This window comes from Nyctibius grandis, chromosome 26 (assembly GCF_013368605.1).
Source record: "Nyctibius grandis isolate bNycGra1 chromosome 26, bNycGra1.pri, whole genome shotgun sequence".
Lineage (NCBI taxonomy): Eukaryota > Metazoa > Chordata > Aves > Nyctibiiformes > Nyctibiidae > Nyctibius > Nyctibius grandis.
In genome coordinates, this window is record NC_090683.1 from 5,597,043 (window position 1) to 5,615,460 (window position 18,418).

Here is an 18,418-nt window from a genome sequence, read left to right on the forward strand (position 1 = left end):
TAGACTAGAGGTCAGAGCAGAGCCACTGAGGAAACAGCTAAGGATGTTAGCTAGGCTAGGGAAAAGAGTCAGTGACGTGCAAGGCCACGGCTCAGTAGAGCAGCAGAACTGTGGGCAACACAACGCCGGTGTCTTTTTCAAACTGAATGGCAGCAGCTGCAGAAGACTGATTTTGTTTGGGTTTGTGTTTGGTTTTTTTGCTAAAGAGTATGCTTACACCAAGGAGAAAACCTGGAATCTGAAAAAGTGTTCTAGACTATGGCAACCTGAAATCTAGTAAACAGTTAAAAGTTCTTTCTCACCAGCCAAAGGTGGGCTTTGTTTTTTTTTAAGATAAGAACGTTACATTGACATTTTGTAATTCTTCCCTTCATTTCTAATATTTAATTGAAGTAGGCGAGATCAGGAAACAAGCTACGGATACTGAGGAAGAAAACTCCCTTTTCCATAACTGCCCTTACCACCCATTCTTTAAATGTAAAGGGGGGGTTAACTCGGTGAGCATGGCTGGGATGACAAGGGCCCTTAAGTGAAAGAAGCTGAACAGGATGTAGAACCAGCCCAGTAAAAGCTGTCCTACAAAGAACTACTGCTCCTACTATGAATGAACCACCCCGGGGAGGGTGGAATTCCAACAAGGAACGCTGTTACTGCAACTCTACACAGATAAGCCCAGCTTTATTTTTAGAGTGGAGACTATCCAGTTTTCTTTTACATTTCTGATCTCATCTGTTTCCAAGACAAGGTCCCAATACACACAGATTGGTGCCGAAGAATTAATGCAACTGCAAAATAGATTCTTGGGCAATTAGGGTGGACTCCTAAATCTTTTCACTTCTCCTTTTCCTCTCTTATCCCACTGGCAACCTAATTGCTCACGAATCTATTTCTTCCCCTGGAAGTATTCTGATTCCATTTATCTTTGCTACAGAAGAACAACTGGCATATTGTGCTGGCCAGTAAGATCTGGTACTGGCAAACTAAACCAGTGGTGGGACCGAGGCTTTCTGCTGTGCTGTATGCACCTCAGATTACAGAGGAGAAAAAGCTGATGGTCTGGAAACTGAGAAGTAACATTGGAATGTGTTTTTGTATTTCACAGTTGCATCACAGAACACAAAATAATAGGAGAAAAAATTCTTAAAGAAAATTTTCGGAAAACCTAGAACTTCAAAAGGAAAATAAAAAGCTAATTCAATATAAATTTTAGAGATTCTTGTCAATGACACTTTCTCGAGCTTGCTGCCACAGTTCTCAATGGTCAGAAGGACCACAAATGGTTCAAGGGTCACTAACGGACCCCAGGGCACTTGCTGGCATCCTACAGTGTAGTCTAGTCACATGATGCTGCCTCTCCTTGCTTCCAGCTGCTCAACTGTACTAAAAGCTAAAAATATATCACTTGAATATTACTTTTCCATTTAAATATTGTGTTACTCCCCTACCTGTGCTACCACACACAGGAACGGACACAGCTGACTAGGTTTTAAGAGGCATAGCAGTGTGGAAAAATTTGAGAACCTCTGCTTAGTGCTGTAATTAATATTTACACTGGGGTTTTTCCTCCATTCACTCACACTTCATTTAGGCAGCCTAAAAGCCGGAACAATGCAGATCTGGGCCTCCAGAAGCCATGCTCTTTTTGCCAAACATGCTGGTTTATTACAATACAAGAAACTTCCTAACCTGTGAAATATTTGGATTCAAGCATCTGTGTGCAGGGTTTTGAGAAAAGGGAATGTCAGAACTAATTAACAGGGTAAGCTGAAGCCATTTGTTAACAGCAGAAGCTCTGACAGATACAGGCTTCAGTTTTTAGCTAAATGGAATTTACTTACAGATTTCAGTCTTGCTGCCTCAGATATGCTTTTATTCCCACCAAAATTACTTCACCTGCTCGGCTCTAACTAGGACTACATTCAAACAACTGAACATTACTTCACATAGAAGAGATCTAGGAATACTTCTAAAGAACACACTAGTAAAGAAGAAAGTGGTAATAAAGCACTATTTAATTTTTTTAATTTTAAAGATAGCATGCCTGCTGTTAAGGGGCACTTGAACACACACACGATATGAAGCACATGTCAAAGAAAACTAGAAGAACTTGTAACTGTTACGTACCATGGTCACAAGGTTTCCAAACCACTGATGGGCAAGTTCATGTCCTACAACCAGAGCAACCCACTGGCGAGATGAAGAACAGGAATTTTTGGGGTCAATGAGCAATGCAGTCTCCCTGTATTTAAGAGAGAAAGATAACTGAACAGAGTGGCACATGCCTAGGGAAAAAACACAATCAAAAGGAGGTTAAATTACCTAAGCAAGCTAAAAAGTGATCAGTACAACTGAAAAAAACCAAAAGCTATTTCAGTTTAGACAGGAAATTATTTTGGTAAGTCCCACAGCTGTTGGAATGCTTTGGAGCAATAATTCCTTATGGCATGCAAGAAGACAAGAGCAAAAACCCAAGCAGGAACAAGAAAGTTTACCCTTTATTTATAAAATAGCTCACCTACATAATCTAGGAACCTTAGCTGTAACTCCCTGTGTGCTGTATGATGTATGCACAGCACAGCAAGTCTTCTCTGCCTCCCTCACCCCCAGAGGAATTCCAGCTCTCCCAAGCACACAGCCAGCCGTGCCACACTCGCCACTGCAGATGCACAAGGTTCTCCACACACACACATATAAGTGCTCCCTAGGTCAGGCACACAACCTTCTGCTATAAATACCCCTGTCAGGATCAGGACTTAGTGGGTCAGTCAGAAAGGACTTCTGGACCGCTGCAACTCCAAGGGGAAAAACATGCATCCCAAAGCATAGATGGTGCCTGCAGATTATGCCAACCTTCTGTCCCCAAAGGGATAAAGCAAGCGTGCCAAACTGAGCATAAGGGGGGGGAAAAACTAACAGCACAATTAAGAAAGGCTTCCAAAAATTTTCCTCATCCAGGACAATTTTTTTTTTCCACAGGGAGTCAACTATCAGATTTCATCAGAATTGCGATAAGCAGACAAGTAGATTTTAAACCTGGGATCAAATTTCCATTTCAATTTTTAAGGCCAAATTAAAAGTTTAGCAGAAGAAATTCAAACTATTTCAGTATTTAAAGTCCAAAGCTTACAAACCAATGAAGGAAAAATCATTCTAACAACGAGCACAGATAATGTAGTAATATCAAGCAAAAGTACAAAAGCTTGATCAGATGAACAAAAAAAAAAAACTGAAAAGGAAGGCAAGTTAATACTGATTTACTCACATCCACATGGTTACACTGTGGTTGCTAAATTTACCAACTTGCCTACAACATAAAACAAGAAACTCTTCCAGCTGTGTCAGTAAGTACGTAACTTTTATGGGGAAAAAAGCGGCCAAGAAAGTTCTCTTGTAGAACAGGCAGTGCTGCCAAACACTTAAAAACCTCACACCCTTGGACAGGAGTTGTAACAGCTCATTCCTGCCTTCCTAAGGCTTGTACAATAACGCACGCTGCTGCAGAAGTTAAAATTATCCAAACCGAAGCAAGAGTTGAAGGTATTTACTCAGTCTTATTTGGGATGACACCCAGTAATTACAGCTCCCTAAAACTAATCCAATTACTTCCAAGAATTAGTGAACAAAGAGGGGGGAAAGACAGTATTTTAACAGCATACCTATAAGTAACAAGGCCCCAGTTCTCCATGGCACCTTTATAAAATAAATACAAAGGTTTATTGATATTGATACACACCTCTTCCTAAATGTTTAAAATTCAAATAAAATACAGTTCATCAATAAAGTGAGTTACTTTACCAGCAGCAAAGTCTGCAATAGCTATGAGATCAATTTTAGGAAGAGGGTAAGGAACATTGAAGTAGTCCTTATAAAAAGGCAGAGTTTTAGCAGCAACCTGTAAGAAACAAGAGGAGAAATGTTAACTTGGAACAACTAGTAAAACTTCAAAATTTGTGACTGAAACTAGCCTAAGAAAGCAGCACACACAAGATTTCTTCCAGAAGCCCCATTTCCAGCTTCCAGAGCACAATGGTTTGGAAGACTCCCATCCCCTTTTTCTCCCAGGCTGTAGCTTACCCTTCAGTACTTCTCATCATCTTTGGACCAACATCTACATCACCAAATCAGAACTGAATCAAACCGTATGTTTTTGTCATTACAGACATCAGCCCGTCCACAACTGAAATTTTGTTTAATATCAAGCCCAGTCTCTCTGAGCCATTAAAGCACAACACACCCTCAAGAGCTTTGCAGGGATTAAGGCGACTGAGCAGAGGAGAGCCATGTCCAGCCTGTCGGAGATGGCTACAGCGATAACCAAGTCACCCTGAGCACATTTACCTCCAATGCAAACTTTCCTTGTTCCGCTTTGCCAACGGGAGTGTAAACACGCACTAGGACGCCATCAAGGGACCTGGCCTCTACGAAGTCGTATTCTCCCACCACAAACGCCACGAGATACGTCGACATTATAGGGGTGCGAGCAAACTTCACCTCCACCAGATTTTCGTCGTCTGGGTACGGCTTCCGGTCAATGGCGTTCTTCCAACGTGAAAGGGAATCAGTTAATTTCATGGAAGTGAAACTGTATTGCACAATACATTTGACTAACTACTCCATCCTTATGAGTCACTCCTTTAAAATTAAAGGACTTCTTTTATGATTTTAAAATACAGACCACAACGTAGTTCCCCCCCTGTAACTAAAAAGCCCCCAGCACATATGGAAGTGTACTTTTACAATATATACGTTATATTCTATTACTGCAAAGGCAGCTGAACACACCAGCTATCAGCTGCTGTCCTTCAAAGAGAATATTACCCCATCTCAATAAGGCACCAGGCTTTTACTTTAAATTCTGAAACAGAAACCACAACCCATGCGGTCAGTGGGTAAGGCTCTGCTTGACAGGTAACTATGAAACTTAGCTACTGGAATAAAAAAGTCTATTTTTAAACTGACTTGCTCTTCTCCAGCAACATCTTCTAGAAATCTTGGCACCATATTTAGGGTAACAACCTGAAAATACCCACTTGTATTTGTGACAGAGGTATATCTACTTGCACATTGTACCCCTGTTCTGGTCAAAAATTCTCTAGGGCAGAAAACATGTTTGTTTATCTCAAGTGCTGTGTCTGCTTACGTAGCTATAACAGCTATATAAACACACAAAGGCACTTTTTTTTTTCCCCAGTCACTCTTAATCAAGCAGCACGTGCCATAACATACGCTAAGACTTTTTTTTTTAAGCAAACACCACTGCAGTTTGTACAACTGACATCACAATATAATCTTTTACAAAGTTCTCTCAATTTAGAGCTGCTCAGGAACAGCTAGCAAGACAGCCTATATTCCTAATTCTGTCTGTTACCAAGACATGCTATTAACTATCAAATAATCAGCTGGCATTATTACAGTTTTATTTAAAACACCGTTTATTTGCCCATCAAGAACTTACCATATTTGACAAAGCTACTCTGTCTTTAGGAACCACCAAAGAGATATCAAATGTTGCCTTAATAGCAGGCTCATCCCAGCAAGGGAAAGCTCTGCGAGCATCAGTAGCCTGAGGAAATAAGAGCGTTAAACAAATGAATGCCAAGAGGTTGTGGCAATAAAACACATACAAAAATTCAGCATATTTTACAGGCAAGAAGCTGGGGGTATGATGGTTAGTCATTGGTATAGAGTCTCCTCACTGACACTCCGACCTCTGCATTAGAGCATTTTATTCTTACTGTGATAACTTATTTCGCTCTTGGTTTAAAAAAAAAAAATGCAGCTGAAAAGCACCCTGTGCTCTGATGGAATTCTACAGTCTGAGCAAAATTTAGCAGAGTCATGACAGGAGCAAAGCTCAGTCATGTGAAAGCAGAGAGGGCACCCAGGCGTTCACAGACCGTACACACAAGACCACCTACTTGTTAGTAGACTGCACCCAAGAAATGTTTTGTACGAAGTAGTTACTCCATGTTTTTATGGAACCAGGCAGATAACTATGAAATTACAGTATGGTGTAAAATTCTGTCATTATGTTCAGGGTTTACATAATACTTGAGACAGTATCTGGCTCCGATTTTGGATGTCATTAAGATACTGAGATAAAGGCAGAGTGTACTATTAAAAAAATTAATATACTCCATAAAGGAAGGTAAAGAGGTATTTGACCACATCTAAATAAATAGTTGTTCTTAAACATTGCAGCAATTATGTATATACGATGCATCACACATCAGCATGATCCTTGGCTGGGGAATTTGCCAGATCCAGAATTCACTGACCTTGAAATCACAATGTAAAAGCTGCTTTTAGTATTACCCATCCCCACTAAGAGCAAGAAGTAAAAAACCATGGATTTTTTTGAAATTTACCCAGAGGGTATAGTTAAAGCCAGGAAATCAGGTCTTTGCTTCTTCTAAGCATAAATCCTATACTAAGAACATCACTCCCTGCAAACAAAACTATAGCCCTTACCTCAAACTGAGTGACAGCAGCATAGCGGGTGTCTCCAGTAGGGGTGGTGTATTTACTTCGGTAGAAACCTTTCATTTTATCATTCAGCTCCCCTACAAAGTCTATCTTTAGCGTCCCTTTCCCTGTAACAGAAACAGATGGGACGTTGTTATTGGCGTGTGCCAAACAGAACATTTATTTGGTCTGGACCTTCAGGCCAGGCTACTCAGCTGGCCCACTGCCCTTCTGAAAGAAAATGTCCCTTCAACTCATCTCCACCCATCACTTTTTTGCCAGCCTCCCTCCAACCCTTCACTCTCCTTCCACAACATAAGCTCCAGCAGAGCAAGGCAGGCAAAGCCAGGCTCACCACAGCGTTTCAGCATTGATCGGAGACCAGAGGCTGCTGCAGTACTCACTCTCATCTTCTAAACACGATGCAAGAACCAGAAAAGTCCTACCTTAAGCCATGTGAGAAGTCTGATCCTACAACCTTACCTTTAAGTAAAGTTTGCAAAAATATAGGATGGCTACTAAGCAATAATAGCATCCTCTGAAATCTACTACGAAAGCCAGGATGGAGCACTGGCTGTGTTCAAGCTTAGAAGTCAATTAGTATCGGGATTTATTCTGGCCTCAATGTCTCAGTGCAAAAGGGGAAACCTGATCTTGATCAGAGAGGCAGCAGCAGGCCAATATCCTACAGAATGAAACACTAAACTGTTACCACCCGAGAATCTTTATATCTGTATTTGTCAAGATGAAATAAAACTGCTTGATTCTAACTGGGGAGCTGAGTTTCAATCGACAAACTCCTCAGAGCAAAAAAATGCAGCAGTTTCCAAAGAATTAGTACATTCACACCTAGGAAAATACTGCAGTAATTCAGATCAGCTCATTCTCAATAAGAGGGAAACGGATCATCAGTAGCTAACACAAATAGCTTCTGAGCCTAACTCTCACTAGCAGGTAAATAATTAGAGTCACCTCAGGTGTTGGAAGCAAACATCAGCATTAGTGAAACGACATTTTCAATTCCAGAGGCTCACAAAGGGACTTACAGTGGACAGATTCCCTAGGGAGCACGACACTCGCAGTCAGAAACTTCAGGGAAGACGTAGCTGTCCTACTGCAGCTTTTTCAAGTGCAAATGTCTTAAACACATGGTTGAAGCAAGTAGAAAGCATGAAAATAGCTCTTACCTTTCTGAAGGGTACTGGGAAAGGAGAGAGTAACCTTTTCATCCTCATTTTGATAGTTGAACCCGGTGGCATGTACCTCTGAAACAGAAAAACAGATTACTTTGTTCAAAATAAGCCCCAGAGGTGTTTTTGTAACTCACGAACATTTAAAATTAACTGAATCAGCTGAATCCAACAACATGCTGTAGTAGTTAGGGAACAAATCAATAAAGATTTTGAACAATCCAGAATGATATAAGTGCAAGCAACCAAAGAAATGCCACCCATTGTCGGATCTCGCTTTGCAAAGCACACTAATACCCACAGCAAGGTGGTTTGGTTTGGTTTCAACCACAAAGAGAAACACAATGTTGATTTTATTCAAAAATTGTCTTCAGAACCAGGGGTCTACCTTGGAGTTTATGTACCATCCAGCAAGGGCATCCAAAATCAACCAGAATACGAAGCACTATGGCTTTTACACAGCATGGGATCTACTTGTAGATGCAAACATCCCAACTATGAGGCCAAGCTGGATAGATGGGGGGAGGGAATCGGTACACAGGAATTAAACTGTCCTGCAGCTCAGAGTTAGAGCCCAGAGAGAACACCTGGTGTTGCTTCTTCCTTCCTCGTTCAAGTCCCACTCACTGCATCCAAGGTGATGTACATCCATGCTCCTTCAAGCAAAAAAATCTACAATAGCTACGTAGGACCTCACTTTGCAAATCCCACTCCCTATGTCACTATACTCAACCACTGCTACAACCAGCTGTCTTTAAGGAATGCAAATCTGCACCAAAACAAACGAGTGATGCTTTCTACCACACATCAGCATCTTGAACTACCAAACTTCATAAGCCTGGACGCAATGATACATCTTTCTATGCAGACATACTGATGTGTAATTCTAGATTTATAAACACAATAAATATTTTGCAGTTCAGTACGGTTTGGAAAGATACGGGAAATGCATAGACCAGTTTAAAGTAACAGCATTCCTAGTGCAAGCTGCCTGTCCCATCCCACTTACATCACTCAAATCACAGTGGAAACACACCTAGGCTATTGAAATGCCAGCAAGAGCCTGGTAACCTTTTCAGGTACTTTCAAAACTGACCTAGAAAGAAAGATTCAGTAAATAGGCTCAGTTATCTACTGAAGCAGACACTAGTTTTGAATGGTCACAGAAAAAAAGGACAAAAAAGGATACTGGAAAATGCTGTGATACTTAGAGGCAAACAACCTAAAAGAAAAACATACCACTATATCCACTTCTTCATTACATGGAATTCTGAACAACAAAGCTTGTTTGAAACAACAATTTAATTTACAGAATGACCTGTCTTCCACACTCACGTATCACTACAAGAATTCAGGTGTTTGGTTTCAGAGGCGGCCTAAGCACACTTGCAAGATGTGCAGCTAAGTTGTTCCATATGGGACAAAAATAACTGGAAACATGTTTTTATTTTTATAAAATTTAAAGAGCTATTTATTCTGGAATAGTACGATTTCAGCCTAAAGCCAGAGTTAATACCAACCTCTGCTCATAGAGAACATAAATGCAAAAATTGCATGGATGTTTTAGTCTTAAGTACTGGTTTCACAGTGCTCTGCTCAGCGTTTAATCAGAGTTAACCACCATGCTAGGGTACATAACATACATGCTTACAATAAAACAATTCTAGCTGTAAAAAAAAAAATACAGTACAGAAAGAAATTCAAGAAAAAAATTCTTTACAGGATCAAGTAGAAGAAGTTTAGACTACTAGTCTGTACTGAGGAGTTCCAAGATATTTAAAATCAACTGTAAGAGGGATGAGATAGACCATCTAAAGAGAATACAAGCCAAGGACATCAAAATGCCAGCAAGTGTTGGGCAATAAGCAACAAAAAGTACAGGTTTAGCTTTTCTTCTTGTAACTCTGCAGAATACTGAGGCAGAAAAGGAGATGGAGAGAAGATATTCAGGGGAACAATGCTAACGTACAACATACTAGTCCGAAAGTGGGCTTCCAGCAACAGAGAGTGGAGCTGATTGCTGACTACATCGTTTAGATCCAATGAATTTTGACCCCGGCTATCTTTAGAGTCCAACAGACAACAAACCTGTTGCTCTGCGATAGCACGTTAGTGACCTCGGGCAGAGGGCAGGACGGGCTGAGTGCCTGTCGGAAATTTATGTCAGCCTGCCTGGGAGGAATCCCGCTGCTGGACAACCTGCAGATGCTGGGCTGTCAGCCTGTGGTCAGAGGCGAAATGAAAACCTGAGCAACATCTGATAAAGATCAGTCCAAGAATGCAGAAACACTCCCCCCCACCATGTATTTTCAAATGACCACAGCAAACCAAAAACATTTGTATCTTTTTACAGCTTCTAATGGAAACAATCTGATACCGAAGACAAACAATACCATGACTTCAGGATCATAGTTCTAACCTAGTGAAACTGAGAAATACAGAAGAATGCGTATTATGCAGATCTTCTGCCAAAAGTTGACAATGAATATCAAGTTTCCCCCTTCCTCCTCTCCCAAATGTGAGGTCCTCCTGAGTGTATCTGAATTTGTAGCTCCGCTACTTTATAACCTTTTTAACCTGCACTAGGAAAGACACAGGTAAACATGACCAGTGCTAGAAGAAGGGGAAGACCTCCGGGTTTTTTCACCCCTGCAACAGCCTGGGAGAGCACATTAACACATAGCAGAAAGCAACCTTGTTTCAAAGAGCTTCTCAACCTTAATTTTACAGTGTTACATCCCAATTACCCTAAGGTTAGAAACAATGTTTAAACAAGTTATAGTTTAAATAGGCTGGAAGCAGCCACCTCACCAGCGATGCACTCCCAGCACCTACCGATCACAATCTCCGCTCAAGGAGGCCCAGAGGCTCGTGATATCCCAGGGCTGCCCCACTTGCCATGACAACTAGCCTCTGATCAACACTTAAAAGCCACGGCAAGCGTACATCTGGAACAAAAGGTAGCACTCATTTACAGTTTCACACGATGTGTACTCATTGAGGAGTTGGTGTCTAGAAGAGGGTCTTCCCACGCTCAACTCCAGCAATTTTTTGTAACTCTCAAAGTAGCTGCTTATATATCAATTTCTGAAACAGCAGAATATAAATGAAAGAATCAAAGTTACATTTTTTTTTTCAAACTAACTATTCAGTGCCAATAATTTAATCCAGAGCAAAAGAACCATGGAAAACCATCAACAATACTTTTTGTTAGAGTTTAAGAGAACTGCTTATAACAAAGATGTAATTGCAGTAAAAGGCTGTCTGAATTCCTACCAGCATCGAATACAAAAGCTCCTGAAGAGAACAACACAATTTTGGCAGCCTGCTAACTTTGGAGAGTTTGGCACTGCAAGGTTGCAAGTTAATCACTAGCACATTAGTACACAGTCTGGACCAAGTCGCATGAGAAAATAAAAAGCTGCTAGTGCTCCATGTCTTTGGAAAAAAAATGCATAAAAATCAGATCTAGCAACCCTCCCAAACTCAGAGCACTACAGATCAACTTTTACAATAGCATTTTAAATAAATTACAGTCCTTCTACAGAATACTTCCTGAAATTGTACAGTAACCAGATGGATACATAAATTAACGATCCCAATTTCTGTATTCCATGCTTATAAACGTGGATCCTAGCCAAAGGTTTTAAGCAATGTCAAGTGTGAGTGTATTTCAAAGTGAAGACAAAGCCAAGTGCAAGAGATGGAATTTTTTCAAGTAGCCCTCATGCCACAGCGTGAAGAAGTCACAGGCAATTAAGGTATCCTGGCTTAATGAACTTGCATTCATCAGCTGAGCTGCAGCGGCTGTGTGCGCTCTGCCTACTCTATCTGCAAATTAAACACGTTAGCTTAAAACATCTTCAGGCTGACACAGCACTCACTGTCCTCCTTCAGCATCAGCCACTGAACTACGCCGGTGCGATCCCAGAGAACACTGATGCTTTCAAGCCCTTTCACATCTCCCACGTGTTCAAACCAGCTGCTGTAAATCCTTTACAGGGGTCAGAAGTATTCTCACCTACCAGATATTCCCCAACTGTCCATGCCAAAGCAGCCCAGGCCTCCTTAAAAAACCCACCATTAAAAATTCTGTCACGTCAAGTCCTCTCCAGAAGAAAGGACGAAGATGAGCTTTTCCACAACAAAGAAAGGTTTCACAACTGGCTTAAACAAATCTGGTCTGCTATGGGCAGAGACACTAGTCTCATTTTTCCCACCTGGCCCCAGCTGCGTGTTCCCATTCCCTTCCTTCCACCAGCATTCACAGACAGTCACCAGGGTCAGGAGGATGATCTGTCTCCAAGCTGCCTTTTTTCCTTTTTCCCTTGTAGAGGCAGTTTTCAGCCAGTGCAGTTCCTGCTCAACAGTACAAACGTGAATGCCAACAGAAGGAAGGGAGGGAGGACAAGCGTCATTGCCCCTTTCCACAGCAGCATGATTTCAGACTGCGTTACCATCACCATGAAACAGTAGTGCTCCCAGGCCAAGGAAAGCACTGCTTACACACACTTGGGTCACATTATTAACCTTTCCATAAGCACTAGTGATCTTTTGCTGCTGTTTTTAAACATCAGCTGAGGCTCTGGTGTAACCAGCACCTAGCACTAGCATCCAAGCATGTCCCTACCGCCCTAGGAAAAGACTAAAATAATGAGTTGTGGCCTTAAAACCTTTTAAAGGTTGAAGTACAAATCAAAGTTCACTCGATTATTTCTGCTAAAGAAACATCACTATGGTTCCTTGTAATTTTCTAAGTGAAATTGCCAACTACTACCCTCCAAGCATCTCTGACTTTAAGAAGCTGCTTTAGATCCCCCAGTATCTGAAAAGCTTTCCAAGCTGAAGACAATGTGTAATTCACTGAGTATGACTCCATCACAATTTCACAGCTCCTTAGAGAGACTCACAGGAAGCTCAGACTACTTGGCATTCAGTAAGTATGAAACTCAATCCCCTAAAATCTAACTGAAGAACCAACTTCCTTAGGAATGCCTTCTCGGTTCTTCATTTGGCTGAGCAAAGTCACCCGTTTGGACAAAGGCAGTGCAGCACGTGCACACCTGAACGCTGAGGCTGCTCTATAAACATCTGACTACAAATGCTAAAAAGCAGCTTCTGGAAAAAAACAAACACAATTGTTCCTTATGATGAGTGGGAGGAGCCAGTCAAAACTTCAGCAACGGAAAACTCAGTCTTTTGAGGAGCTTTGTTCCATTACAGCATACCTGGCACAAACAGCAAACCCACAACCTCCAGTTACAATCACTACACTAGTTTTATGATGAAACAGTTTTTCTACTCCTAAGTACTGCGTAATCAATCTCTCCTCGTTTATTATTCGCTATCACTCAATTGTGGATGACGCAGCAAAATTTTTTACTTTGACTTTAAAGCTTCAGAGATCCTCCCTCAGCCTCCTGTCAAACACTGGGCAATAATCTGATTTCCCTACAAATCTGCATTAAAATTCCAAAGACCAAGTTCTACCCTCTGCTCTACCCATCTCTAGAAGAGCGAATAGGAGGGGAGGGAAAACATGGCCCACCGTCCCAGCTAAGATTTCTGCTGCTGTGCAATAGGTGCTCAAGACTAACAGGAATTATTAGCAAAATAATAAACCATTCTGGACAAAAGCCAACAGACCACCCCCATAAACAAGGGAAAGGTACCTGCTGAGCAAGGAGGCCTCTTTTTCACACAGCTACTTTTCAGAACAGAACCACGCTTGAAAGGAGGTAAGTGACTGATTATCTTTTGTCTCACATTTACAGACAAGTGCAGACAAATTCTTCCCCCCTGAGGTACAGAACTAAAAGAGGTGACGATCCTTCACTAGAGCCTTTCAAGGAGAAACCACCACTAACTTCTCGCTTGTTTTCAAACATACTATATAGGCAGTTGGTACGAGGCTCACCTAAGTAATTCAATCCAAATGATCTGGCTGATATTTCTGTTGGTTCCTTGGACTATACTTCGTACTCTGGTTTTGAGACCAGTTACACAATTACCATCCAAAAGCTGTGCACAATAGCAGCATTAGCAAGACTGACTTGATCTGTATCAACAGGTGCCAGCCAACAGGCTGCCAATTTCATGCAATTTTACTTCCAAAGCCATTACACTAGTTGGCAGTTTACCAAACTGAAAGATATGTTTTAACCCCATGAAGCCTGAGTATAATTATAGTAAACATGCAGCAAAACTGCACCTCGAGTATTTATGATACAACAGTTTGAGAGGTGAGTGACTATACTATAGCCAGAGCGCTGTACTCATTCCTGTGTGTCAGAGTGCCACATTCAAGGTTATCTGAAGAATCAGAATGAAGGAATTAATGCCACAGAAACTCACTTCCAGTGTATGTGGTTTTAACTCTCCATTAAACGCTACTATTAATACTTTGAAGTTACAAGGAGAGTATATCAGTGTTAAAGAATAGAAAAATAGACCTCTATGAGAGGGAAATCAGCTCTGAAAACAACAAAGATAACACATTAAAATAGAGATCCTCTCTATTTGATGTATTTTTCCTGATTTGACTGGAAAGACACTTTATTCCTAGGTACCCTTTCAATTTATTTTCATTTTCTCAATGACAAAATAAGAAAATTAATAGGTGGTTTGGGCCTAGGGCACAGTGGTAGGCGGAACGGACTCCTTACACACTCTGCTATTACTACCACTCTCGTTATCACCTCATTACTCAATATAAGAAATAGCTCCAGGAGTGCTTAGCAACGCGGTGCATCCAATCAACCAAAGATCACTAACGGCAGCCTGTGGAAGGCACGCAAGGAATGGAGCGCCAGGGTGCAACCCGGGAGCCCGAACCACGTAGGAAACAGCGCTCTGTTCTTTCGCTATCGAGGCTGGTGGCCGGGCTCCAGGCTCTTTGGCAATAACTCTTCTCTGCCGCCCTCTCTCGCCGCGACTGCACTTCCTGCGGTGAGCTCTACTTTTCCACAACACACCCACCCAACGCGACTTCCTTGGGACAGAGGTCCCCATCCACCTAAGCACCGCTCAGCTCCTCTCAGCTGTACTTCAGCCCTCTGGTTTCTTTAATGCTATATTAAAAATAAAAAAATCAAACCAATTTAAATGCAGACTCGTTGCAGACATTCTACTTGCCACATACAAATCTATTAGCTATAGGATAACCTCACTACAACAAGAACTGAAATTGTCCCTACCAAATCCAGTCCAGAAAATTAAGACTTCTTTTCTTCTTTAGGTGTTCAAACACAGCCTTTCTCTCCAACTTTATTCAGCTGTTGCAAGATCATCCTTTAATTCACAATCATGGTTCTAACAAAGTGTTTCATGACATCATTGTGGCATTTTCCTTATAGAAACAGAAGCTCTGCAGAGCCTTTTGTCATCTGAAGGACTTAAGAAACAGTTGTACACAGCGGATCAAATAGCTACTGTGCTTGAAATAGCAAAGGCTCCATAAGAAAACCAGAAAGGCTTTGCACTCTGTTTTAAGGAACTTATTTTCCACACCTCAATTATTTCATGCTTCAATTGCTAAAACTCTTTTGTGCCTGCTAAATCTCCTCGAAATATAATTGGGGAAGATGTCAACTGCTATAACTGCGTGTTACAAACAGGTACTGCTTCTTCGATTTCTCCAGTAACTTCCAGCCTTTCACTGAACTGGACCCCAACCATTGTCACCTCCACACAACCACATTTTTCCACGTTGCCCTACACGTGGAACATCCTGCTAAATGTCCATTAAGTGTCTTCTGTATTTTCTCAAATCCTTCCCCATGAGTATTTCCCACTGCAGGCCATTATTGATGCATTCCTTATCTAAGCCCTTGTCACAAATTCTGTCAATATTACAAAATCCATAGGTACAGATCATGCTCTTACACAGTTACCTGGTATAAACATAAATAACAGTGTCAAAACAGTCACACATCCTTTTGCCTACAACACTCAGGCACACCAGAGTAGAACATAGATTTCATGGAAGCTTGAGGTAACATTTTTTAAACACAATGCAAATGGTAGTGACGAGAAGAGAATGAAGGTTAGATAATTTGTCGCTCTAGGGGAATGTTAGCTTATCAAACTATTACACAATTTTGCAATCAAAGTTGTTAACTGTTGGCAACAGCACCTCGCATCAGAAATGAAATGGATTAACAGGTAAAAACGCCAGCAAAAAAGCAATCCTACCTTCATCTCCTTCCGGCGCATAGGAAGCTGTAATAATGTCAATGTCAGCACAGTTCATCACAATTTGGTTGGTTGCCTGTTTCACCTGGAAGAGAAATTTTATGAGTATCAGGAAGAAATGGTGTTTCCTGCTCCCTTGAGCTCCCTTAGGTAGGCATTCCCACCGCCCTTTAATCCAAAAAACCCTCCATCATCAAGTGTTTCAAATAAAATTTAGTGCTCAAGAGTGGTAAAAAAAGATATTCCACGGACTGCTCTCATTTGTTCCAGAACACGCGTACTTGAATCACGTTCAAGTCATCCAGGCCTACTTATCAAGACTGTAAATTATTTAAGGGAATGAAGTGCCTGTTAAAAATTGGTATGAAAGCTTGACAATAGGGCCCTTGTACATGCCGGGGAATCCAAGACCAATAAAAATAGATAGAGAGCCCGTAAGCTTCCTTTTAGAGATGACCTACAGGAGACTCTAGTAAAAGCCTTTGAACACAAACTCAACATCTTTCAGAGATGATCAGAAACACAACCTACGGCACTGCATCGTAAACTGTCGTCATTGCAAGAACTTCTTCGGTTAAAAACATCTGCCAAGAAATTCGCCTTTACATTTTCCTGAAAGCTCTCCTTCTGCCAGCTCTTGGCTGCACACACTTCGCTTTATTTAACAAGTGGCCAGCTCCCAGCGTAGTAATAAACTGTCTCACTGTGCCAGCTTTTTATTTGAATGCAAGAGCTCGAATACAGAGGAATTCAAATTAAATATCAATTAATTACAAAGGGGTAAAATATTTGGGAATTAAACTAGGAATTATTTAGAAACTTATGGCTGAAATCACTAGAATCATCACACTGGATCGAGCTGGTAATCCTGCTAGCCCAGGATACAATTTCTAGCAGCAGACAATGCCAGTTCTTTAAATAAAGGAGCAAGAATTTCTGTAACAGCCAACTAGAGTTTGATGTATGCACGAAGGAACTGCTTCCTACCCCAGCAGGACAGTAAGTTCCTTAAAGCATAAGGACCTACGTTCCTTTCTTGATTTTTCACTATTACAACATTAAAATGCCATATTAACACCTCTCCATGTTTGAACACACAGCAGAAACCAACTGGACCTCTTTGTCTGTGATAGAAACCAGTTCCCATGAATCAAGAGCTTCTTCACCCCTGTAGCAAGATCAGCAAAGCGCCCTGCACACGCACGCCAGCTCACCACTCAGACATCTGAATGTAAACGCATTTATTACAAATAAAGCCAAAATAAGAAGCTGTGAAGTGTCATAGTTGCAGCAGACACTTATCATCGCCATAAAGGAGCTGGGATCTACGCAAGATGAGTAAACGGAAGCAGATATTCAGTCTTAAGCTGTTCTACCTAGGCTCACTGAAGAAACGGTTCCTTAGTCATTGTGTACATAAAAACCAAATTCAAGTCTAGTTAGTGATAAGAGGGCCTTAAGAAATTTAAATGCATAACTTAATAGGCGTACCCACATCATAGGAACGGTCCATCGAGTCTAACAATCTGTGAACCAAAGGGCGAAGAGCAGGTACCCAAGGAAAGCCAACCCCCACGGCGGATGGTTAACACAAGACAAACCTGACTCAGAAGTTTCTTTCTAACCTCAGCCACCAACTTTGCTTCTGAAGCAAATGTCTGTGGTTTAGTCCTACTAACAGAGTTGTTTGTATAATAAATATTACGTAAGGGCTTATACCTTTTGACAAACGTAACTATTAGTGAATCTTTCCAAATCCTGCTTGTGTCACACAGAACAGTGCAGAAGAGCTGTGTTGTTTTCACCGTGTTGCTGCTTTATGGTAATAAAATCAAAACAATGTTACCTAATAAACTTAACCTGATTCTAAAAACAGCATGCTTGCAAAGCATAAAACGAGCAAACGTAACAGCTGAAGTGACACAGGTCAGAATGGATGCTTCTAGTAAAGATTTACAATCTGAAATCTATTTTTTTTTTTCAATTTGGTATGCATGAAACTAAAGGATTACAACACTTCCCAAAACCTAAGATCAAAGCCCATCAATTTTCATTACAACATTAGGGTTTGGGGTTTTTCAAGGTCTTCCAAAACTCAGAAAAAATTAGAACAAGAAAAGCTTTTTATAAACGTCTAGTAGAGACCTTTATTCAATCTACAAATCCAAATCTCTCTGGATTAAGAATTCAAGATGCATAAAGAGCTGTCCAAATTGCAGACAATACTGGGTTTAACAATAGGCTTGATCTTTAAAAAACAACCCCTTCTGAGGACAGATGAATTTTCAGTGTCGCACTGTGCCTGCAAAATAAGAAAGTTTAGGTTTAAGCAGAGACAGCTTCAGAGGCTTCTTAGAAAGACAATTACCTTATTTTTAGATTTTCTTACCACCTACAAGTATCAAGGCAGTTTTACAAGAGAGTGCAACATACTAGAAAACATTTAAAGGGACTGAGCGAACCAGTAGCCTAAGGAATGTTTACCCTCCAACTCCCAAAAAACCAAAGGGCAAAATTCAGGGTGCAGATATGAATATTGTCTGTACTGTACAGCACACTCCTGATGCTCT

General features: G+C 41.0%; 1 protein-coding gene across 1 annotated transcript in view; it reads right to left on the reverse strand.

Moving 5' to 3' along the window:
* NPEPPS (aminopeptidase puromycin sensitive) overlaps positions 1-18,418 on the reverse strand; it is a 38,411-nt gene that overhangs the window by 12,932 nt on the left and 7,061 nt on the right. The window contains exons 2-9 of the mRNA XM_068418745.1: positions 15,849-15,933; positions 7,653-7,730; positions 6,472-6,593; positions 5,456-5,563; positions 4,339-4,539; positions 3,796-3,892; positions 3,657-3,690; positions 2,125-2,239 (exon numbers count right to left, since the gene is read on the reverse strand). Coding sequence (XP_068274846.1) covers positions 2,125-2,239; positions 3,657-3,690; positions 3,796-3,892; positions 4,339-4,539; positions 5,456-5,563; positions 6,472-6,593; positions 7,653-7,730; positions 15,849-15,933 — 840 coding nt within the window. The remainder of the gene's footprint in view (positions 1-2,124; positions 2,240-3,656; positions 3,691-3,795; positions 3,893-4,338; positions 4,540-5,455; positions 5,564-6,471; positions 6,594-7,652; positions 7,731-15,848; positions 15,934-18,418) is intronic.